General features: G+C 40.0%; 1 protein-coding gene across 3 annotated transcripts in view; it reads right to left on the bottom strand.

Moving 5' to 3' along the window:
- Nucleotides 1-23,942: 23,942 nt before the first annotated feature.
- The window catches only part of Rsu1 (Ras suppressor protein 1), a 185,564-nt gene continuing 184,205 nt past the window's right edge, over nucleotides 23,943-25,301 (bottom strand). For 2 of the 3 annotated variants that reach the window (XM_035442820.1, XM_035442819.1), the window contains exon 8: nucleotides 23,943-24,858. In XM_035442820.1, the coding sequence (XP_035298711.1) occupies nucleotides 24,773-24,858 (86 nt within the window). In that variant the 3' untranslated portion in view covers nucleotides 23,943-24,772. The remainder of the gene's footprint in view (nucleotides 24,859-25,301) is intronic. The other variant, XM_027405240.2, reaches the window with a different exon arrangement.

The raw sequence follows: 25,301 nt of genomic DNA, 5'->3' as shown, positions 1-25,301 counted from the left end.
AACGTTAAATGTGAGGGATATTATTTCTGAATTTTAGGTTAGTTTCTTTTATGTTATGTTCTAAACTCTATATATTTTATTTCAAACATGTGTTCATTTTCTTTCTCTTGGTAAATACAATGGTTATGATGTTATAACTAAGAAGGTGGAGGGTTGGGGAATCAGCTAAAGAACATAACAAAATGTCTCCAGCAACAGAAGCAACTGAGGTGGGAGGGGCTTGCTGAGACAACCATCAAGAAACAACAGTGAAAATGAAGCCCAAGTTTGAGTGAGTGAGTGAGTGAGTGAGTGAGTGAGTGAGTGAGTGAACAAAGACAATCAAGGGCAGAAGGCAGACCTAATTCTATAGGTTCTTGCCAGTGCACTAAAGATTTGGTGCTTTATCCGCATTAGAAACAGGATGTGTATTTTTTTATGTGATTTGTACGAGTTGGTACTTTAGATCTTTTCAGGTAGCTGCTGTCTTATCAATAGTTTAGTAGTAATAAAATGATCATTTTTAGTAAACTGAATATAACAGAAAAATATTTAGAGCATATATGAGTTTCCCTGAAGTCAGCAGTGTATTTTCAGTGTGGTCACAGATCATCAGCTGGAACCTCAACCTACACCAAGGCCTGCTTCAAGTGGTCTTTGCTTTTGGTTCCACCACAACCAAAACATTGTACAGACCTAAGCAAATGTACCTTACCTGCCCAACATGAAAATCAGCTTCAGCTAGTAATAAAAGAAAGGGAGAGGAAGGGGAAGAAAAGGAAGAGGAAAAATAGGAGGAAGAGGAGGGAAGAGGAGAGAGAAAGGACTGCAAACCAAACACACCTGAATGAATACACACTCAGAAAGACAAAGGAATCAGGGAGGGGGGCTTACAAAGGAAGCAAAGTAAAATGAAGAGAGTCAATGGCAGCAGACCTGGGTTGATCCCTTCAGGCCCCAGCCTTGCTGTAATTATTTAGCTCAGTGGGCTTGAGCACTAGGCATGGACCCCAAAGGGCTTGGATTAGACCCATCACTGTGAACAATTAGTCTCGCTGTGCTTCCTTCTCTGCCCTGGCCATTTTCATTACCTCAGGCCTCAGTCTTCAGTTTTTGACCCCTCAGATTATTTCGTATAAGATAGGAACAACAGTTTTTTTTTCTAATATGTTTTCTACCTATGGCCTGCTTTTAAACATTTGCGTAATTTGCATGAAGGGATCAGAATGTCAACCTTTAAAAGAGCTCTAAGTTCAGAGCTAATGTGTTTATTTTTTCCCTTCTCAGTTTGTCAATAAATGAAGACTCACTATGGGGCTGACTTTTGCACTCAAAAAGCTGTGTTCAAAGTTTGAAGCTGTGGGAGAGACAATGAAATAGACATTATATTAAAAAAATTTTTTCCTCTAAGTGCACAAGCATTGGCATTTAAATGACAATGTTAAAAAATTAAAAGGCAAGATTCAACCTGAAGAAAAGATTGCAATTACATAATGTATAGCTGGCATATTTGACTATACCCATTCTTAAAGAATGAGCTAAAGATATGAGTGCTTAGCAGAAGGTATATGCACAATAAGTAAGGACATGAAAAGATGCTCGAAGTCATTCATTGTCACCCATCAGGTACCACTACACTGCCCTGAGAATGACCAAAATAAAATAAAATTAAATAATTAAAAATGGCAGCATCAGGTATATGCAAATATATATGAAATAACTGAGATTCTGTCCACTGCTGATGAGAATATAAAATTGTTCAACTTCTTTTTAAGGCAATTTGAAAGTTTCTCGTGAAATTAAATCTATGGTTATTCTGTACCCCACTGTGTTCACTGCTTTTCTGTCTCCATGACCAAATTACTTGACAGAAACAATTCAAGGACCTTATTTGAACTCATTGTTTCAAAGGTAGAGTTCAGTCCATCACTGCAAGGAAGCATGGTAGAGGAAGATGCTCTGACATTGTCTGATGGCATGGGATGAAGCAGAGTCTGTTCCTATTGCCCAGATAGGGAGCAGAGGAAGTGCAAGCTGAGATCATTCAAAGTCTGCCTCAAGTGACCTGGTTTCATCATCCAGAACCATCTTCCAAAGACTCCTCAGCATCCCCAAAGAACCATCCATTAGAGGATCAAGTATTCAAAACATGAGCACGCAGGAAGCATTTCAGGTTCAAATCAAAATTGTACTGCCCAATTTCTATGTATGGAGAGGTAGAAACACAGGCCCATGCAGAAACTTACTCATTGTGGGTATGATGAAGCTTGCCTATAACCCTAGCACTTGTGGGGCTGATGTGAGAGTATCACAAGTTCAAGGCCAGCCTGGGCTACTTAGCAAGACTCTTTCTCTAACAACAACAACAACAAATCCTGGCCACACAATAGTTACTGACTGTAGTGGCATCTTGCCTTGCCAGTGAACTTGTAGTAGTGGCTACACCCTTTGGGTGTGGTTTCAGGTGCAGACATGACCCCTTCTGGAGCAAGAAGGCTATGGCAGTTGTTTACTTTTATCTGTGTAAGTCATTCCCCAATAAAACACCTATTTACCATTTATCTTGGGTCTGGTGAACTCATTTAAACTCCACCTTCAACTGACAAATATATAAACTAATTTCATTTATAATAAACTGACAAATATATAAACTAATTTCATTTATAATATGTAGGAAGACACTGTAACCATGCCTCCTAAGAGCTGGCTATAGGTGTGCCTGACCACGCCTGTCATGGCGTGGTCAAGGTGAGGTCAGAGTGATGCAGCATGGGCTCTTAAGCAACCACGAGCACATGGAATGCTCTCCCCCTTCTGCTGCACCTTCTCTCTGGCCTCCCTGCCTTGCTGCCCCAGGCACTCTCTGGCTTGCGTTTGGCTGGTATTTATCTGAAAAAAGGTATCTTGAATCTACAAGCATTCTCCTTCAATAATAGTCTTCATACATAAACAAACCAAGTGTATTGACAGTTGAAAAGGGCACAAGCAATATAAACCTAATAAACTACTAAAAGCTTCCCCACCCCAAGAAAACCCTACTAATCCATTCCGTAATATGGGTGAATCTCAAGAGGATTGTGTTGCATGAAAGAAGTTAGATATCTTTATATAAAACTCCAGAAAAGAGAAACCCAATTTGTGGTGACAAAAGATATTTTAATATTTGGTTGGTTATGGCTAAGGGAGGGTGGGAATTGGGACTAAAGAGAACTTTTGGGGTAATAAAATGTTTTCTACTTTGATTGCGATGGTGGTTACATTGGCATATAAATTGTCTAAAGCTATTGTGATGTATACTTAAAATGGTCACATTTTATTGTATATGAAGAATACTTCAATAAAACTGATTTAACTTTTTCTTTTTTTTTTTAAAGAATGCTTACATCAAGTGGGTTAGAAACACTCAGAAGCATTGTATCCTTAGGGCATTTTATTCCAAATTATAGCAATTTGAGGAGGGGGAGAATCCTCTGGTAGGGAATCTTAAAGCCTGTTCTAGTATTAACATACTTTCTATATTAATGCTGTCATCAATCAAATATCAATCTATAAAGTGACAAAGATGCTAAGTAAATCAAGCCGCACATGAGTCCCTTTCCTGACATCCTGACTATACTTTATAATGTCATCTGCCTTCAAACAAATCAAATTGTGTCCTAAGAGGTACTACTCATAATGTTTGTGCCATCAGTTTTACATTTACTGTGCAGAGCGACTGATGGCAAGGTTTTTTACGCTTAAGAGGCTTAAGTGACATTTGAAAAATATCTGAGATGAAAAATATAGTAGATGAATAATTTCCTTAATCAGTATAATCACCAAGAAATTGATGATCACAGTTTATAACTGGCTCATGGGGATATTTTTAAAGTCTTGGGCTACTATCAAAATACTCCTGTTACAAGGGATCATTTACATTACAAAAAGAAGAAAATTAATAATAAAAGCTACTTTTGCATGTCCCTTCTACTCAAGTTACTTCCAGTTATGATCATTCATTTTACTGCAAAATTTCTTGCCAAATGCTTGGGGTACCCACAGGTGCAGGAATTGTGTTGCTGCAAAGAGTGCTGGGTATAACAAATCACTGCATTCTTTGTTTATCCAAGAATGATAAACAACACATCTGTTGCCTCAATCCTTGCATAAGGTTCCTTATCTGCTCTATCCTAAAGGTATGTTGGAACAATGTAAATCAATACTTTGTTTAAAGGTCCCTGTCTCTACATATCTGGTTGCCATTCAAGGGAATCCAGAAATCTCATTTCCACTTGTTTTCATGTGCAGCTATTAAGGAAATGTCTTAATCACTGTTCCTTTGCTGTGAAAAGACACCATGACCAAGGCAATGTTTTCTTATAAGAGAAAACATTTAATTGGGAGCTTGCTTGCAGTTTCAGAGGCTTAGTTCATGGTGGGGAGCATGGCTTGGCATGGACTTTTGAAACCCCAAATCCCACACCCTGTGACACACTTCCTCCTATAAGACCACACCTTTTAATCCTTCTAATCCTTTCAAATAGTACCATTCCCTGCTGAATATAAATTCAAATATATGAGCATATGGTGAGCATTCTTATTCAAAACATCACAGAAACCAAATGGCCAGGAAGAAATCAAAGTCTTCTGTAGTCAACCAGAGTCAAGGGTAGTGGAGGTCAGAGGACATATTTCAGGAGTTTGTTCTCTCCTTCTATGTAGATCACAGGGATCTAATTTAGGCTATCAGACTTGGTGGCAGACATCTCCTCCCATTGAGCCATTGAGCCAGCCTTAATTTTTATAAAACTTATTGCATTATTTTCAATGGCATTATAGTACAAAGTTAAAAGAGATTTACAGGCATAGGAAACAATTTACATTATGTCACATGAGAAAGCATGACACATAACAATGTGTAACTATTTTGTAAAAATGTGTGTGTATATATATATATATATGAGTAAATGCATAGAAAATTGCATGCTAATTGTTATCTGTAGAAAATATAGAGAAGATGAATAGAACAAGTGAGGGTAATCTCTTCTTTGTCATCTTATTTTGTCTTAGATGTTTGCACAATAGGTATATATTAAATAAAAGTACTTAAATTTATAGTATCTTTTACTTTCTGTAGCATTAAATTATTTATAATATTTAGATACATAGCTGGTCAGTGTTTGTGCAAGCCTTTAATCCTAGCAATTGGGAGGAAAAGGCAGGTGGATCTCTATGAGTTCAAGTGGTTTGCAAAGAGAGTTTCAGGACAGCCATGGCTGTTACACAAAGAAACCCTGCCTCAAAAAATAAAACAACAATAACAGAAATTTTATATAATATATATGTATATACATACTTGTTTAAAAATGGGAATGGTGTTTAACTCTGGCAGTAGGATTAAATTTAGCTTTTATTTTGTGTTGAATATGGTTTCATATTTTCCTTAATGAACAGATATTAATTTTATAACACATTGCAAATATATTTAATGAAATAAATTACTTCTAAAATATTATAATTTGATATTAGTAAATAACCATAAGACTTCAGGGAGGTGGTCCCAGTGGCCTAGACAGACTGATCAGCTCAGCTACCACCCAGACCCACATCTTGGGGCTTGGGTTGGCCCCTAACGTCTACCCCATCTATGACAGAATGATAACTGCAGGATCCTCATGAGTCAGGGCAAAAACAAGATATCTGAGAGGAGTTTCAGTCAGGGTTCAGTCATGATGGTGTGCCAGAGGCCTTGAACCAGGCCAATATTGCAATGAGCATTTGTGGGTGGGGCTGACTGACTGGACAAACAGGTACACTGTGTGACAGCTCCCAATGCCACTCGGTGGAATGAAGAGGTGTTGGAGAGTCGGAAAAGAAGAGCAAGGTGGGTTTTTGTTTTGTTTTGTTTTGAATTATTTTTGGTGGGTGGTTCTTTGTGTGGGGGGAACATAGAAGGGGTGAGGGGCAGATATGGAGAGACTTGAAGGTGAGAAGGGTTGGGGTGCATGATGTGAAATTCCCAAGGAATCAACAAAAAAATTATGATACACACACATAGGTACATACATATACATACATACATACATACATACATACATACATACATACACACACACACACTGAGCGAGAGAGAGAGAGAGAGAGAGAGAGAGAGAGAGAGAGAGAGAGAGAGAGAGAATTATGTTCCTGAGAAAAACATCCTTTGTTCTAGGACTTGGCTTCATCATTTCTCCTGAATGAGTTAGGCTAGACCCGGCTCCATCGTCTACCCTAAATGAGTTAGGCCTACTATGTTAGGCAAATAACACATTCAGAACCTAAAATATTTGTCCTGGCCAAACAGTCTTTTATTTTCTGAATACATATAAATATATTTTTATGCGTTAAATTGCATGGGAATTTTTTTTTTTTTTTTTGGAAATATAAACAACCAGCAAACTGACAGGAAATGTCCTTAGGTGCCTGTATGCAGTTGTTGCAGGAGTTATTGGCACAGATTATGGCACTTCAAGGGAAGGTCAGGATTTAACCAGAATGAGAGATACCAGCACGAGGAACATCACAGAGAATACAAGGCTTAACATCTGAAGGTTCAAAGTGTGTACTACAGATTAACAAGCACTTTAGAACGAGTAGAAAGAATCAGAAGAGTTAAGGAACTGAAGTGTTAATCGTGCTGTGGCTACCTTAAGTTACCTAACACAGGAGTGCAATTATTAGAGCTTTTGTCTCACTAAGATCACCTAATTCATGCTTCTCTTTTATTCTCTCTCTCTCTCTCTCTCTCTCTCTCTCTCTCTCTCTCTTTTAATTTGCTCATTTCTCTCTGTGCCACCCCTCCCTTCCCTTTTTAGTATTTTTGAGACAAGGTCTCATGCAGTCAAGACTAACCTTTACCTCCTTGTGTAGCTAAGGATGACCTTGAACTCCTGGTCCTCCAGCTCAACTTCACAGATGCTGGGTTTGCATGTGTGCTCCACATGTGACTTGACTCATGCTTCTTTTATTTATTTAAATAGGCTAGGGTTTCCTAATAATGATGTAATTAACATTCTGGAATAGATAATTCTTTGTTGGTCAAAGCTGCCTTGTACCCTCAAGCAAATGTAGTCAATGCCCTGGGCACAAGCCCCACAAGGAGTAAATTTCCTTACCTGTCCTGCTGAGCTGTAGCAAGAAAAATGTTTTTCCGCCAAGCATTTTCTGGGAGACCTCACTTCCAGGTGTACTACAGTGGCTGAAACAAAGTCACTACTGCTGTCCAGCCCACGCTGATTTCAGTAGGCCAAGAGGCCAAAGGGGACCATTAACCAGGGCCTTAAAAAGGTAAAATAAACTATCTGTTTCAGGAGAATGACCAGGAAATCAGCCAGACTGGGGGAAATACGTCATGGTGAAAACTAGAAAATATGTTTACATAGGCAAAGTAGGGTGACCCTGAAAATGTAATACACTTAGCCACAAAAGGAATTAGTGGGGTGCATTCCAAAGGGGAATATTTGGGAGGTGATTAGGTCACCAGGGGAGAAGGTTTACAAGCTCATGAAAGCGATCCCAGGGACATCCATCACCCTTTTGAACATGTGAGGTTACAGGAAGAGACACTGGCTACAGACCAGAGCGTGACCCTGCATATGACAGCATCTTATTCGGACATTGGGCTTCTCAGCTTCCAGAATGGAGAAATGAACTTTTGCTGTTTATAGCCTACTCAGTCCATGAACATGTGAACAGATTAGGAGCATCATTAGAAGGTTGTGTTGAAGGGAGAATGCCTGTCTTGGAATGCAAGGATAGATTTCAAGGGAGACAGACTGAGTGCAGAGAAGTAAGGTGGGGTGTGTCAGTGATAGTCATAGACAAGTGTTTACAGACTGTGTGCATTTCATGGCGGAAAGGACAGGAATTAGCTTGATAAAGTAGGGGTGAAGAAGAATGAATTAAAGGCCAGCTAAAGGTATTCCCATGACCACATAGATGTGGGTAGAGGTGATGTGATCTGGACAGACAGGGAGAGAGCCGGTGTGTAGGGAGAAACCCTGATTACAGGTACCGCTGACCACGCCCGTTACAGGTACTTAGCAGGGTGTATAAGAGGCAGGGAGGCCAGCACACAGGCCCTCTTGCTAGGCTGAGCCAAAACTGGGAAGCATTTCTGGGTCTGTCCTGTTCAGGGTGCAAACCTGGTCACTGGCTCCCCTGTGTGAGTATTTCCCCTAATAAATTACCGGTTATTAACCTCTCTCTGACTCCAATTGTATTCTGAAATACCAGTGTCATCAGATGTGATCAGAAATGTCCTCATGAACACAGCGAATCTGTGGTCCCAATGAGACATTCCCAAAATAACTGTGCTAGGCAATTGGAGATATAAGCCAGAGTTTTACACACATATACAAACACACATACTTATATATGTACACACATATATAACACATGCAGATATGTGTATATGGTATTTATTAGTGAATATTCGTTGTGCAAGGCAGTGAGTCTCATTGACATTTTCTTTCTTCCTTTCATTCTTTTTGTTTTCTGAGATAGAGTTTCTCTGTGTAGCTTTGTAGACCAGGTTGGCCTCGAACTCACAGAGATCAACCTGCCTCTGCCTCCTGAGTGCTGGGATTAAAGGTGTATACCACCACTGCCCAACCCTCATACTGACATTTTCATTCACGCATTTTGTCCATATTTATTCCTAGTACTCTTCTGTCCCCTACCCCGACTCTTGCCATTCCTCCTTCCAGATAATCCTTCTTCTACTTTTGTGACACATATATGTGAGCATGTATGTATGTATTCATGCATGTAAAAACATTAAATTTAAATTCCACATAGAAAATTCATCTTTCTGAGCTTGGCTTTATTTCCTAATAAGATGGTCACCAGATACATTTACTTATAAATACCATAATTCTGCTTCCTTTGTGGATAAATAAAATTCCATCATGTCCCTATACCACATTTTCTTGTCCACTTACCTCTTGATGAATCTTCAGACTGTTTCTAGCGCATGGTTTTAAATCCTGCTTAAGTCAGGAAGCATGGGTGTGTAGGTAACTCGGTGGAATGATGCCTCTGATTCCTTTCCATACATTTCCAGGAATAGTACTGTAAGATCCTATTAGGCCAGAGTTTTAAGACAAGCATTCCATCTTGTCTGAGTTTTGTTCTAGTGTTTACACTAGAACACACAATCAACTATAAATCCAACTCCAGGGGATCCAATGCCTCTTTAGGTACTTGCACTCACATGAAAGTATACTTACATCTCTCTCTCTCTCTCTCTCTCACGCACACACACACACACACACACACACACACACACACACACACACACACACACACACACACACAAACAAGGTAAAGCTCTGAAAAAGTGAGGAGGTTCTATGTGGTTCAGACTACATGTTTGAAATGTGTCAAATCCCATTAATTTTCCTTCCAAAAAATGTTGGCTATGGGAATATATGTTTTCAGATATCATCATCAAGCAGAGGGATTTTCTCCTTTTTAGCCCTTTCCTTTGGTTTTTAGAGACAGTTTTTCTTTGTTTTTTCTTTTTCTTTCTTTCTTTCTTTTTCTTTTTCTTCTTCTTTTTTTTTTGGCTGTCCTAAAACTAGCTCTGTAGACTAAGCAAGTCTCAAACTCACAGAGATCTGTCTGCCTCTGCCTCCTGAGTGCTGCTAAATAAGCGTATGACACCACCGTCTGGCTAAGAGGCGTTTTCTTAATGCCAAATTATGCCTGAGCTATATCAGGTACTGCATAGAGATATCAGCTCAGATGTGGCCCCTGGTTCTAGCATCTTCCTTATACACATAGGTCAAGTATTTACTGACAAAATAAAAGGATCCACAAACTGGGAATGTATGCATCAGAAACAGATTGACAGAACTGGGGAGGACGAAGAGGAGTGAACTTCATCATTACATCAAGTAGTGCAGAAGGCTGTGCAGTGTGGAAATGTGGCCAGGGGCTCCATCACACCACTGATTCACTGTGTGATCGTCAGCAAATCATTCCAACTCATAGAGTTTTCATCTCTCCATCTGTTAAATGTCACTGGTATCTGTTAGAGAGAGACTCACCTATTTGCTTATCCAACAAACACTGGTTGAAGTTTTACCTCCATATGTTGGTCCCTGTGGCTAGATCTACAAATGTGGCAAAAATGAAAGTGATAGAGCTTTCACTTTCTGAAGGAGTTGCTGGGAAACAGAAACAGACATTAATAGGAAAGGAAGATGCCCATTAGTGTCTCACTGACTGCAAGTCACAGAACTTTTAATAAAATATGGCTTAATGATACCACAGTATTTTAAAGAACAACTCACAAGAAAAGTTCCTAGGGTCAGTTAACTCAGTGGCTATTATTCTGATGTTGGCTCAATACTTTTTCTTTCAATTCTGATACACTCAGTATGTTGGTTTTAGATCTTAGGTTTGTCTCCACTCATGGATAAAGATGACAGCTATAGCTCCAACCATCATCACATCTTGATACAACTAAAGATAGGGACTATGTAGGCAGGAGAGAGAGATAGCTCAGTTGTTAAAATGCTTGACTCCCCCGGTAGAGTTCCCTGGGAAAGGTGGCACACACTTGCAACCCCCAGTGTTGGGAAGACAGCCTAGCCTACATGGACACTTTTAGGAGCAAGAGATCCTGTCTTGAAAGAAAGGTGAAGAATAAATCTTGAGGTTGACCTCTGGCCTCTGGTACACAGAACCAGCTCAGTGGATATTAGTTTTAATTAATTTTTAAAATATCATTCAATACTAACTTGTTCCAAAGACACTGCTATGTTCATTTGCTAGAGGTGCTATAAAAAACATCATTCCACATTGGGTGATTTAAACAAAAAATTTATTTTCTCACAACTCTGGAGGCTACAAGTCTGAAATCAAGGTAATAGGTGGCAGGGCTGGTTACTTCTGTAGACTGTGAAGATTCTTCCAATGGAATCTTTGGACATCTCCTTCTGATGTCTCTTCACTGTATTCTCTCTCTCTCTCTCTCTCTCTCTCTCTCTCTCTCTCACACCCACACACACACACACACACACACACACACACACACAAAACCCCTTCACTGGTGTTCAGTCCATAAAGATGACAGTAATGGTGGATTGTGACCTGATCCTTCATGATCTATCTCAACTGGTGACAGCTGCATTCACCCAGTTTCTAAATGTGGTCACATCAAGGGGTCTCATGGTCAAGACATCAACTTAGGAATTTCAAGAAGTGATTAGAACTTTAACAAAGAAAATTTACCTATGGCGCTTCCCATTACTGATCAAGTGTCTTCATTGACAAACCTTTTCAGAGTGTGAAAGTAATAGAGGAAATAGAAACTTTTGGCTGTGTGTTCAGTACACTCACTTTTAGAAGTCCCCTGCAGGTAGTAAATTCCTATCTCTTACAATCTATGGGGAGATTTATGAGGCACATGGAGGAGAAGCTATAGTGGAAACTTTGCACATGATGAGTTCTCTCTATAAAGAATGACGTCTGCTCCTGATTTTGCTTTCATTGCCCCTCCCCCACCATTTATTTCCTTGTTCCTTTTAGCAAGATTAAAAAAAATATTCTGTTGCATTCGTTTGCATTTTGCCCCACCATAGTAGTGCCTAAGAACCTGGGAGTTTGTTCTCGTCTTGTCGCCATACTTTAGACACTGGGCATTGGCTGTGGTTTATATAGAGCGTAGCAAAAGAAAGCAGGGTACCTTTCACCCACTCACAGTTTCTTCTAACTAAAGAAGGGCTTTGTAAGCTGCTCAAAGTCAAATGTGTGCTTTCAGCTGCTTGGAGAAGCACTGAAACCATCCTGGTGATGCGCTTCCACCTACAACCACAGTCACACCACCCTTAGCTTGTGGGGTGGGGGCTAGATAGAGGGAAGACAACCCCGAGTTTAGTCTCTGGAAAGAGATGGAAGCTGAGAGGGGACAAAATAGGAACTTTCCTCCACCACTGCTAATCAGCAGGTTTGTTGGCTCCCTTCCTCATGCCAAGCTGAGCTTTCTGTTCTCGGCTTCTTTTTACCTCTGTCTGCTTCTCTCTTCCTCTTTCTCACCCACCAGACACCAGACCTCCTTCTGTTTGAGAGCTGAAGCTTTTTAATTTTGACAGTCTGAGCCATCCCACCCAAAGCCCATGGCACTTGTGCAGGATGGCACTTTCTTTGCACCCACTCTGTGGGATGCAGAGCCTGGCACCTACCCTGTCACTCACTGTGGCTCTCTGTCCATGTCTTCAGTCACAGATACAGGTGCAACAGTTCATTTCTAGCTACACTTCCTGAATGCCAAATGAGATGTATTTTTTTCTTTTCTTTTTAATGCTTACCGTTAATATTTTTAAAGAGAAAATGGGGAAATTTTCAGCATCTCCGACAGTGTGTTCCATGGGTTTCCTGGTGGGAGGTGATGAAGGCATTTTTTAACTGACTAAAAATGGTTAGCCACAACACCATGAAAATATCCCAGAATGTTTTAAAATGAAGGGAAAAATCCTCTGTGACATGGAAATAGCAATTGAGAGGGGGTCTAGGGGCTGCTGGCACCTTTGAGTGGGTGATTTTATTCTTCTCTGGACCTCTCTAGTGATTTCCACGCCAATTTCCATCTACTTCAAAAAAAAAATCAAGCCTCCCAAGGTTCAGAGGGGAAAAAGTATGGGCCATTTGTTATTTTGGACACAGATGATTCCAACTGAGGGAGGACATTGAAATGTTTCAAGATACACAGCCTTTGAACTAGGCTATAGTTCTCATCTCTCACCAAAACCTCCCAAATGTGAACCCCTCCATCCAGGGCAGAACCCTTTTGTGGCTCTGCATGCTTCAGAGTGCTCTCCCTGGGTACCTTTTACAGTAGTGGGATTTAGCCAGGGCTCGTTCTGACGCTTAACAACGACTTATACCACATACAGATCTAAGCTTCAAATTATGGCAGACAACATCATTCCAAAATCTTCCACCATTTTCAATATTTCTGCCTCAAAGTGGGTAGAAGTCTACTGCTTTGCTCTGTATTCCTGGCTAGAAGGGGTGGGGTAAGGGGTGGGGATTAATACCATGCCTGTCAGCATGTTTTGTGTTCCTTAAGAGGGAGACTTCAGATGGTATGTCTGGAGGCCAATGTTCATATACCAAGTGGAAATGTGAGAGAGTTCAGCATTATTCATTATTCCTTCAAACAGCAGAGTGCACATGTGAACACCACTGTTCCAGTTGTTAATGGCTTGAGCTATTGTATTGATTGTATCTCTGTAGAGTTTCTGTCACTCTACCCTTCATCCTAGGCATTCCATTCTTAGATGCTCTTGAAGTGGCCTATTCTAGACTCTTAGGGCAGTTCTATTTTTTCTTTTATTCAAGATTGCCCCTACTCAGGGAGAGGGTCTTGGAGGAACCTGTAACCTTGACTTGGGAATTGAGAGTGTCAAGAGCTGAAAGAGACAGCATGGGAGGGAACATGAAGTTCAGTCTAAACCAGGAGAATGGAAGGGTAGTGGGGTGGGGGGAGACTGAGTTGTCTAAACCTACAGTTCAGCATTTCTACATTGTGCTGGGATTGAATTATAATGGAATGGCACACAAGAGCCAAGCACATATGTAAGAAGGCCAGGCAACAACACTACCTTTCCTTGGTCTTCTTCCTCACCATTAGTTTGGCAGGGGGATCTTGCTTTGAATGCACAGGGATTTGTGGGTTTTGCTTTTGGGGCATCATATAACTTTCTCCTCTTATTAGCCCGCCCCCCACCCCGTAAGTATCCAAATAAGCCTCTTTTGTAGCACATTCGAGTCACTGAGACTCTGCTTTTGTTAGTCACTTTGAAGCGAAGCTGGCCATCTGCTCCCTCCACCTAATGGTGAGGCTAATTAGTTTACACTATGGCTTAGTAACCATTATACTACATTCCTGGGCTGTGACACTTATCTTTGATGGCTTTAATCACTCCCCAAATATCAGATTTCCTAAATCACTTAATTCCTCATCAAGTAGAGAGGAGAGCCAGGTATCATCTCCTCTCATTTTGCATGAGGAGCCAGAGACACATGTGCATGATTTAAGAGGCTTGGACCACATCTGCACACACTGTGCTACTTTGTCTCATCTTCTCCAGTGTTTTATTTAAATGATCATTGATATCATACCTGGGTACCCAGATTCTAGTCCTGAATTTGTGGTATGGCTCTTGGATGTGAAGGCATTCCTCTAACTCTAGGAGCCTTTCTTCTCTCTCTCTCTCTCTCTCTCTCTCTCTCTCTCTCTCTCTCTCTCTCTCTCTCGACTTTTCAAGACAGGGTTTCTCTGTATTGTTTTGGAGCCTATCCTGGAACTTGATCTGTAGACCAGGCTGACCTCCAACTCACAGAGATCCACCTGCCTCTGCCTCCCGAGTGCTGGGATTAAAGGCGTGCACCACCAATGCCCGGCTAGGAGCCTTTCTCTTCTTATCTACCAAATGAATGGATTGGCCAAGACATGCCAGAGCAATTCCTTAAGATTCTCTCGCATTTGGCTTTCATAATGGCCCCGGCTAAACAGAGCAGGGGATAAAGATGATATGGTGACACTATTTTATTTCTCAAAGTTTTGATTACAGTGGATTGGCTGAAGAGGTAACTTGTATTTATTTACAGAATGCCCATCTACTACTGTGGCATGATAGTTTGATATCTACTTTCATTTTAGGGTTATCGGGCATCCCTGTTTAAAAAAAAGTGTGTCTCTCTGTGTGTATATGTTGTGTGTGTGTGTGTAGCCACAGAGGCACAAAGAGGGCGTAGGATCCCCTGAGCTGGAGTTACAGGTGTGCTGCCCAGAATGGATGTTTGGAAACAAATCTGTGTCCCCTGGTAGAGCAGCAAGAGGTCTTAATTGCCAAGCTACCTCTTCAGCTAAGACAGTCCTGATTGTATAACAGTTTCTTAATGTTGGCACAATGGTGAACTTAATCTGTGACAATTATGGAGAGATGCAACTTACTACCTTTTTCAAAAAGGTAGTGGTTAAGGGGATCGAAAGACATTCAGAGGGCCTGGGCTCCCAGCAACCACATGGCAGTTCATAACCCTCTGTAACTCCATTTCCAGGGGATTCAATGTACTCTTCTGTCTTTTGTGGGCACCAGGCACACACATGGGATGCACACACACACACACACACACACACACACACACACACACACACACACACGAAGGCAAAATACCCATATACATAAAATGTAAATAAATAAATCTTTAAAAAACTAAAAAAATATTAGTGGTTATAACAAAGAACCCCTTTCCAAAAATCAAATTAAATACTGCTCTTCTGGTCCCTGAATTCCTTCAAGCTTCTTCAGTATGAGTTGTATATCATTGCTAGAAGATACAATGGGTATCATTTTGCTATCAGAGGTAACTCTGGCACTGTTCACTGAAGTATCCTCACAGCAAAGTGGCTTGCTGAATGAAGCTCTATTCCACATGTTGCCAAGGCCATCGGATCCTTCTCTGCTCCACCTCTCTTAATGACCTTTATTGACCTTAATAACCATCTATTGAGGACCTCATTCCTCTTATTCTTTGGATGCTTCAAGGGATTCCTTTTGGATTTGTGATAAATTCCAAACCCTGTAAGGTTGTTGAGGAAACCCTGTGCTTCTTCTTAACTGCTTTCTGTACCTGGGAACAGTATCAGGTATGCAGTAGCAGACACTGGTGGACTATATAGCCCCTCTTCCTCTCTGGCTAGTTTCCTTCCTTTCCAGTCTACCTTCTGTTTTGATGCCATAAACATGCCAGAGAGAGGGGGGAGAGGAAGAGAGAGATAAAGAGAGATTCATACATGTACAGAAGATCTAGGATTCACAAGTGAAATAAATCAGGCAATATTTGTCTTTCTGAGTCTGGTTTAGTTTGCTTATTATGATGATCTCAAGTTATATGATATTCTAATCTTATTTAGTCCTTCTTATTATTGCTCGTTATACTACCCAAGTTTTCCCTTTAGGAGGAGTTTAGAATTTGTGATTCCATAATTATTTGTGTGAATATTAGTTTCTCAATGGTTTCTTTCACTGGACTAGATTTTATGTTGCAAAAGGGCAAGGCTGCGCCTGCTTCATTTAAATGGCCCTCTTCATAGTTAGGAGAGTGTCTGTATATGATTATTCAGTAAGAACTGGATTTTAAAATCTGTTTTAGAGGATGAAAGTACTAGGAGCAGGTTTCTGGCTGCTGACTAAGCTGACAGAGCACACACTGTCTCCTAAATGCCTATGCTTTTACCCACAGCCAAAGGCAAGCCTGTTCTTATAGTCTTCAGTGATGCATGATGATAAAAACTCTTACATTCTAAGACTGAAACTTTGCTGGACCACAGAGCCAGAGTTAACAATAATACACCTTGAGGTCACTTAACACTGGTGTCCTGTGTACCCCGCTTGTTTGTTTAAAGTGCCTTCACGAGAATAGTAGTAGCCAATCTGACTTGCCTTAGATTTCCTATGTAGTTAGCTTTTTACAACTTAAGCTACTGCATAGCTCTAGTTGGAAGTTATGTACTTTTCCATGACCCTGACCCAAGAGTAATGTGTGCTTGTTAATCATTTTCTGGAAATAGAAACTAGATTAAAATAGCCTTACAAATGAGTGATTTATGGTGATAAATTCTGAGAGTATGTTTGAAAAACAATGATGTTTGTAATACTGTTGGTTGTTTGGGTAAGTTAGGGTCAGTTGGTGTCAGTGACTTAACCACTTGTAAAACTCAAAGCTTTCTGTAAAGCGTCCCTCATTCCTTCCTATGTGATGCTTTCTGTGTTGTTCAATATAAGGGAGAGCAACCCAGCAGACATATAGAGGCACATAGGGGCAGAGAAAGACACAGGCACAGGGGCAGATTTACAAGACGGCCTTTAGGCAGGCACATACAAACACAGTCAGAAGGATGGAAGACAAGGGAGAGTGAAGTAGAGAATTCAAATCTGGACTTACTCTTGGTTAAATGACAGCAAGGGGATGTGCTTTGACTTCTTTTCTTAATGTGGCACCCACACATCACTAGTGACTCTGAGTTTATTATTAATGCATTCAAACCCACAGCAAAAGCTAACAGTGGTGGATGCAGACACTCACGGCTGCCCAAGATAGAGCAAAGTAAGCAATGGATATGCCCCCCCCTTAAACAAGTCACTTACACCACTCCCTCTAAGCCTTGGGGAATCCTGTGCAAGAGAGAACCCAAAGTATGTAAAAGCCAGAAGACAGGAGAAGGACTATGAACACTACTATATCATTAAATATTAAAAAGAAAATTGAAGTTTTTAATGTATTTATTCTAAATACTTCATATCAATTTCTTTAAAATGGTTTAAGACTATGTACTTACTTATTTTAAATGCTTCATTCATGCCAATTTCTTTTTAAAAAAGGTATAATATTGAAAAACAAGTTCTTGGGCTCTGTACCCAGGGCCAACCTCTGCTGTACTGACATATTCTTGTTGAGATAATTTGAGAATATATAAACACAAACTTAACGTGTATTCAACAAATATTCTTCAGGTGAACAAGATAATAGATTGCACCTATTATTATAACCTGTTGTGAAAACTTGAGGGGGCAACAAGATAGGCGCTTCTTACTCCCTTTATAAAAGTGTATACATTAAACCTTTCCCAGCTAACAACAAAAATAATTTAGGCATCTTAGAAAAAAGAAACTTCATATTTATTTCTTTTGCCTTTGTTTATAGCTCTGGATCAGAAAATTAATATGAATACAGATTGTCACTCACCATCTATAAAGAATGGAGAGTTCTTTAATGAGGTAACAGAAAAGTTGTTAATTTCTTGAAAGATGGGAATTCCATTCCTAGACTTTGCTGAAGCAGTGGAAGCTACCTGGGGAAGCAGGAATTCTTCAGTTCTCAAGTGGGGGAGATGCCCAAGGCTGGAGCTGGGCGAGGCATCTCCTTCAGGTGCCCCAGACAGACACCGTCCAGACCAGTCCATGGAAGTTGGCCACACACAACAGAATGGAAACTTCAGGAGGTTTTGGTTGGTTCTGCTTCTCTATTCTGAGTACAAGGTAGTCACTGCTGGCTATGCGTTTCTTGGTCTGCTCTGTGTTGAATACATATGCTAGTATTTGTTTCCCATGGGCACTAAGTTCCACGGATATAGCAGTTTCAAACAGTGGAAACCTATTCTCTAGGTTTGGGAGATCATCTTACTTTTTGGATCTGACGTGTCCCCTTAAAAGACCCATGTGTTGGAAATTTGGTCCCAGCTGGTGCATCCAATTACTGATGGGTCACAGTACCATGGGAGATTTAATTAATCCATAGGTGGATTCATAATATAATAGTATTATTAGGAGGTGTCATAGTTAGCTTTAGTTGTATGTGACAAAATTCAGAGTCACTTGGGAAGAGGAAACCCAAATTGAAGAATTGTCTAGGTAAGTTTGGGCTGTGGCCATGCCCGTGAGGCATTTTGTTCATTCCTAATTGATGTAGGAGAGCTCAGCCCACTGTGGCAGGTCCATCCCTAAGTAGGTGGATCTGGGCTATATAAGGAATATAGCTGAGGAAGCCAATAAGCTTATTGTTTATTCTGCTTCAAGCTCCTGCCTGAGTTCTTGCCTTGGAATTTTTGATGATAGATCACAACCTGTAAGCCAAATAAACCCTTCCCTTCTCTAAGCTAATGGTAATGGTGTTTTATCAAAACAACAGCAAAGTAAATTACGATCGGAAGTTATAGAAATATAACTAGGTGGGGCCTAGTTAGAGGAAGTAAGCAACTGGGGGTGTGATGTCTGGGATTATAGTTTCTATCTATCTTGTTGTTCTGGGATTATAGCTTCTATTCATCTATCTATCTATCTATCTATCTATCTATCTATCTATCCATTTATCAAACATCTATCCATCCATCCATCTAGTCATCACCAATCTACCCACTCTTTCTATATCCCTCTCACTTCCTGACTGCCATGGGTTGAACAGCTTTGCCCTCCATGTTGTTTTCCCTCCCTATATCTTAGAAACAAAAGAGCTAGCTGAACAAATCTGTGAGTCATAATAAATCATTCTTCACTGTAAATTGTTTTCTCTTTGCTGTATTTTGTGCCAGCAGAGAAAGACTGACCAACAGTCAGCATAACCAAGTTCCCTTTGAAGTTTCTAGAAAAAGATCCTTCCTTGCCTTTTCAAGGTGAGGATACTGCTTAGCATCCTTAGGTTTGTAGCATCATCACTTCAAGCTCTGTCTTCATTGTCATATGACCTTCCTTCCTGTGTCTCTGTCATCACAGATTTCTTGCAAAGATACCAGTCACTGGTTATGGCTTATTTTCATCCAGTAGGAATTTATTTCCCTTACCTTATTATATATGCAAAGACTATTTCCAAATAAAGTCACATTCTCAAGTGCTAGGTGAACTTGAATCTTGTGGGGTAGGGATTAATATTCAATCCAATTAAGGCAAGTGAAATGCAACCAAGAAAAGCCAAACTTTGCACTCATCTAAACATCTCCAGCCACATTGATGTTGAGTTCCCTCTGTAGACTCTTCCAGCCAGCAGACCCCAGTGTCTTCATCTCTATGCTTTCTCACACCTGCAATAAAAACAACTTCTCTTCCAGACTATCAGGTCTTACATGAAATGAATTGTCACTGAAACCTACTGGATGGTGCACATTAACCCACACCACCATCAAAGCTAGAGTAGCTGAATGGTTAGATAATCTGGAATCTAAGGCAGTCTTCCAGGCAAAGCCTCCCTTAGTCCCAGCCTTGGTCTCGCTGCTGCATTGTGTATGGTGACTCAAGTAGCTCTTTGTTAAAACAGAAATGTAGCAAGCAGCCCACACAAGCAATGGGACTGCGGCTGAGTGTTGGAAGCAGGCATATTTTGGGTGGTGCTCTGGAGGAGTTATGAATGGATTGTGCTCCCCACCCCTACTTGCAGCTGTTAGTCGTGCTAACACTTTCTTCCTGGGATGAAACATGTTGGTTTTGCTGACAACATCTGTGTACAGAATGTGCCAGTTTTGGAGTATGTGGAATAGTAGTGTCAGTATGGGGCCCCCAGATTGGTAAACTGGCCTGCAAGTCTGAAAGTTAGGATGATTTGAGGAATACGTGTGTGTGTGTGTGTGTGTGTGTGTGTGTGTGTGTGTGTGTGTGTGTGTTTGTTTGTGTGTGTATGTGTTCACATATTCATGTGCATTGGGGTGGGGGGGGTGAGAACAATTCTCAACCTCCAGGGACAATGTACTGTGAGATACGTAATTTACAGCTTGCTCCATTGTTATTGGAGAAATGACACACTGCCTCAGTGGTTGATTACAAGTCACTCTAGTTCCATGCCTTTTGTAATAACACTTCATTTTGGCCTGACCTTGATTCCTTAATTCACTCTCAGCTTTTAGGTATACACGCCTTTTTAGACATGTCAGATTCTTCAGAAGGCCTCTAAGCATCCCATAATGTGTAAGTGCGTAGAAGAAATAGGAAACTGGAAATAGCCAGTGGAAACAGCATTTATTTCATGCAGTGATATTTTAAGTATAATATGCTAAAGGACCATGCTCCATGTGAGAACGCTCTGATGGATATATGGATATGATGGGTTCTCTTCTCCATCTCTGACTGACCCTGTAAAAACAGTTTTCCAAGTGGTCTGATCATTCAAAGCTAGGAAATGATCCCCAAAGTCGCTTTGCTTGTTTTAGGAGTTTCAATCCCTTTAGGCGTGTTATGTTTCTTTAATGGGGTATCACTGGAAATAGTACATTTCTAGATGAGGAGAGAGAGAGAGAGAGAGAGAGAGAGAGAGAGAGAAGAGAGAGAGAGAGAGAGAGAGAGAGAGAGAGAGAGAGAGAGCCAAGGTTTGCTAGAGTGAAGTTTCTCTGCTTTGGACATTATATTGTGTAGTTAGTAAGGATAAGCTGCCATCTAGCCAACATGAGGAAAAGACACTAAAACCAGAGGTCCGACACTGATAGATGGGATCATGAATCAATATCACGGACTTAGATGGGATAATAAAATAAACATCTCAGTATCTCAAAAGCAGATACTCCCAGTAGTAGGGTATACTGCCTATGGGAGACCGAAGAACAGTCGCTCTCAACTGGTGGGTCATGACCCCACAGGGGCTGCATATCAGGTATCGTGTCTGTCAGCTATTTGCATTAAGAATCATAACAGTAACACAATTTTAAAGTGGCAACAAAAATAATTTTATGGTTGGGGGTCATTGCAACATGAACAACTGTATTAAAGGGTCATAGCATTAGGAAGGTTGAGAACCATTGCCCAGGAAGCTTGATTGACATTGGAGGGGCAATATGGGCTTAGGATTAGGATTAGGGTTAGGGTTATGAGCCAAAGACCCTTCCATTACACTCTTCCTCTGACATTTGCTAGCTGTACACCCTTGAGGGAAGTCCCTTAATTTCTCTGAGGTCACATGTCCTACCACTGATCAGGAACACACAGAATAAAAGAAAGCATGTCAGTAAAATACCTGATATATGAAAGGCCCTCAACAAATGAGTGACATTATTCCCAACAGGAAAGACTAAAACAGCAATGACAATAAATCCCAATGTTTATTACATACCAGACAAGCATGACTAAGAGTTAATGTCACAACGTACTTGTATGCAGTCTTGATAGAAATGTCACATTCCTAAAGAGCAGGGAAATTTTCTGAAGTGTTACTGGGGAACTACTCCCCATATATGGAATATAACATATTTGTGTATATAGTAAGGGAAAACCTATGTATATAAATGAGTAAGACCTAATTTTAGGTCATAAAAATGCTTACCAGCAAAAGTGCCATGAATAACTGCAAGGCATGAATAGTTGGTAGAGTTGATTTCAGAGCTGATTTTTACTTGTTCAAAGGCTACCTTTTGCACTGTGATTTTGTTGTTGTTATCTAGATAACGAGTAGACCCAGAGCACAAGAAGACATGGGGGCTGGAGAGATAGCTCACTAGTTAAGGGTGCTTGTTATTCTTTCAGAGGATGACAGTTTATTGCCCAGCACCCACCATGGGAGATTCACAACCATCTGTAATTCCAGCTCCAGGAGGTCTGATTCTGGTGTCTGTGGGCACCCGTAGATATATGTACCTGCACACATACACATACATAAATAATAAAAAAATCTTTTTTTCTAAAGATGTGGAAATGCATTTTGGTAACAAAAATGCTAAAATGACATTTTATATTATGCTTTAAATTTAAATACATGATCTTATTTTCTGGATTATGTTATATATAATAATAATAATATATCAACATACACATTTGATGTTTTTGATTACAAGTTACATGGTCATTATAGAGTCAGGCTAAAAATGAAACAAGAAATGAATCTTAGTCCACAATACAGGGATAATTTACCTCTTTCATGTAGTTTTACATGCACATACTACAAACATAACTTTTTAATAATTTTTTTAAATAAAGTGTTTATTTTTCATAGTTTAAAGTTCTTTTTGCTATTTAACCAGTTGGTATATTTAGAACCCCCACCCCTTAGATGCCGTTCATTGACTGTGGATATTCTGCATTCTTCCACTGGGTCTCCTGACTTTCCCCTACAGTTAACCATAGATACCATGTTACCAGGGCAATCCTCCAACACAGCTTTTTGTCTGTCCTCTGACAGTACCTTCAGGATAAATCCTTGGAAGTAAAAATTGTTGTCAGAAGTACAGTGTTTTAGCGCTTTCCAAATGTGTATTATTAAAGTGCGACACCGGACCTTGAGGAAATTTATATTCCTGGTGGCAGCATGTAAGAATGCTTACCTCACATTACTCCTCTAACATTTAATGACCACCTCAAAATATTTGCTCATTTCTCATTGTTACACATTGCTTATTTTTGATTTGTCTTTTTTTGATTACTAGTCAGTTTTTGCTTCTTTATGTCTTCATGCTTTGGGCGGATATTGCCTCCTAACAAATTTAAATGTTTTGCCCATATTCCTATCTAGACAGCTCATCTTTTGAATGAGAAATTTCTTATAAACTTTCATGTTGCTGTTTTTACCAATACTTTGCTGCTAATTTAACTGTCGGTGACCCATGTCTTTCAACCAATAGTGGTGACATTGTTCTTCCTTCTACAATTTCACAATTATCATTAAAATAATAATTAAGAAAAATCCATGGTGAGGCAAACTCTGCTTCTGTAAGCATCACCATCTGGAGCCTGGAATGGGGGGAGGTAGCCAGGGCTTCCCCTTCCCATGGGTAATGGTTCCCAGGGTATTAACAGGAAGTGAGAGTTTGACATGCAGTGCCCTCAGCTAAGAAATTCACGACCACATGAATTCAAGGCCTTTTGTTCTGATTTTGTCTGGCTTAGGGTACAGCTGTGAAATGGATGGCACATATTGCAAGGGAAAGAGTTGGGTCTTTCTCCCAGAGCCCATTGAGAGTGTATTTCATCTTACCTGCCTTTTGTTGTAAGTTCTTCAGGTGCTCTCACAAAACTTGTCTTTGGGTTTATTTTCATCTCCACACACACCCCTGATGGTGAGAAGGAAAACTGCCTATTTCAGATGCTCCATAACTGGTCGTTTAATGACTCTGAAAAGGTGGTCTCCATGCAAGGTGTGGTATAGATCGTGCATATTTGTATAACTTCTTTGGCACCAGTATCTTAGGAGGATACTTTGATGTGAACAGATTCTCTCCAGTGACAAAAAAAAAACAAAAAACAAAAAACAAAAAACAAACTTGAGTTTTTCTTTCTCTTGTTTCATAGCCCTTGTCTAGCAGACACTGTCAAAAGTCACAGTTTCCTTTGGTAAAAGAATACTGCTTTCCAAAATCCTCTGGCAGAATCTCCTAGAAATTTGTTTTTCTCCTCCTTCCTAATTTAGAAACAATCTTCAAAGGAGAAGAAGAAAAAACCTGACAAACTGAAGTGAGAGGAGAGTAACAATGAGTGAATTTTTTATTTCTTTCATGGTAAGGTCATAGATCATCATCTACAATCAATAAAGTTAGACGAGGTAAAATTTTTTGGGGGAGGGAGCAATACAAATGTGTATACCACAATACTAGGTTATTTTTTTTTATTTTAGTCAAGAAGAAACATGTGATATAAATTCAAGATTTTATTAAAATCTTTTGAGTTAAATGAACATAATAGCTTGGCGGTGAAGGAAGATTTTTTTTTTAATAAGGCACAATAATGAGTTATGTGAATAAACAGAAAGAATGAAAAGCATTAAAAGTGTTAACTGTGACATTTAAGTGGTTACATGATTTTAATTATTCTTTTGATAATAAGCAGCCTTGTGACGTTTATTCAAGGAACTGAAACCTGTGCCTACCATGGAATTTGCAGGAGAATGAGAGCTTTGTTTCCTGCCTTTGGCAATTTTAAGGAAACAAATGGGAATGGATTTAAGACTTTATAAAAATGTACCACCTCCCACAAGAATTTCAAAAGTGCAAAGGTGAGGTTGCACTCTAGCATTGGGAGGAAAGACGGAAAAGAATCTTTCTTTCTTTTTCTCTCTTTCTCTCTTTCTCTCTTTCTTTCTTTCTTTCTTTCTTTCTTTCTTTCTTTCTTTCTTTCTTTCTTTCCTTCCTTCCTTCCTTCCTTCCTTCATTCCTCCCTCCCTCACTCCCTTCCTTCCTTTTTTTTTTTAAAAGTAGGCACAAACACATTATATTTATTTGAGACAGAGCAAGGAAGGCCAGAAGAGTTAGAGAGGAGGCCAGAGCCCAGAGTGTCTGCTTCTTATTTGTTCTTGGCTGCTAGGGGTTTCCGGCTGATCTTTTTTGATTTGTCGTTATTCTTCTTTGGGGGTTCTGGGTTCGCCTGCATGTGTCTGCCGTAGAGGCTAGAGAGAGATAGAGAGAGAGAGGGTAAAGTTATGAGCTTTGTTTACTAGTCTAAGCTTCTTTAGGAAGAACTTTAAATATTCAATCACCAGATATGTTCAACCAGCTAAAAAATGTTCTGCTGACTCTGTCACATACACTCTAAGAATCTATGATTTTATATATGCATGTACAGACATGCATGTATGTGTATACATCCTGTGCTATGGTTTTCTGTCACAGACAAGGTTGTTGGTATGTCACACTTCCTTGACAGGGTGCATGAAGAGGAAGGGATCTTCAGGACTTCAAACACAGGTCATGTTCACAAAGCCCTTCCAGAGCAGTATTCCAAAGACTGAGAGTGTTTCCATCTACAAGGACAAAGGACTCATTGAACTGGAGAGACAGAGTACCCATTTTGTGAGGAGTGAGTACCAATGCTTGACCTGAATGCCCAGGG

Source organism: Cricetulus griseus, chromosome 3 (genome assembly GCF_003668045.3).
Source record: "Cricetulus griseus strain 17A/GY chromosome 3, alternate assembly CriGri-PICRH-1.0, whole genome shotgun sequence".
NCBI classification, from domain to species: domain Eukaryota; kingdom Metazoa; phylum Chordata; class Mammalia; order Rodentia; family Cricetidae; genus Cricetulus; species Cricetulus griseus.
This window is presented reverse-complemented; position numbering and strand designations above follow the sequence as displayed.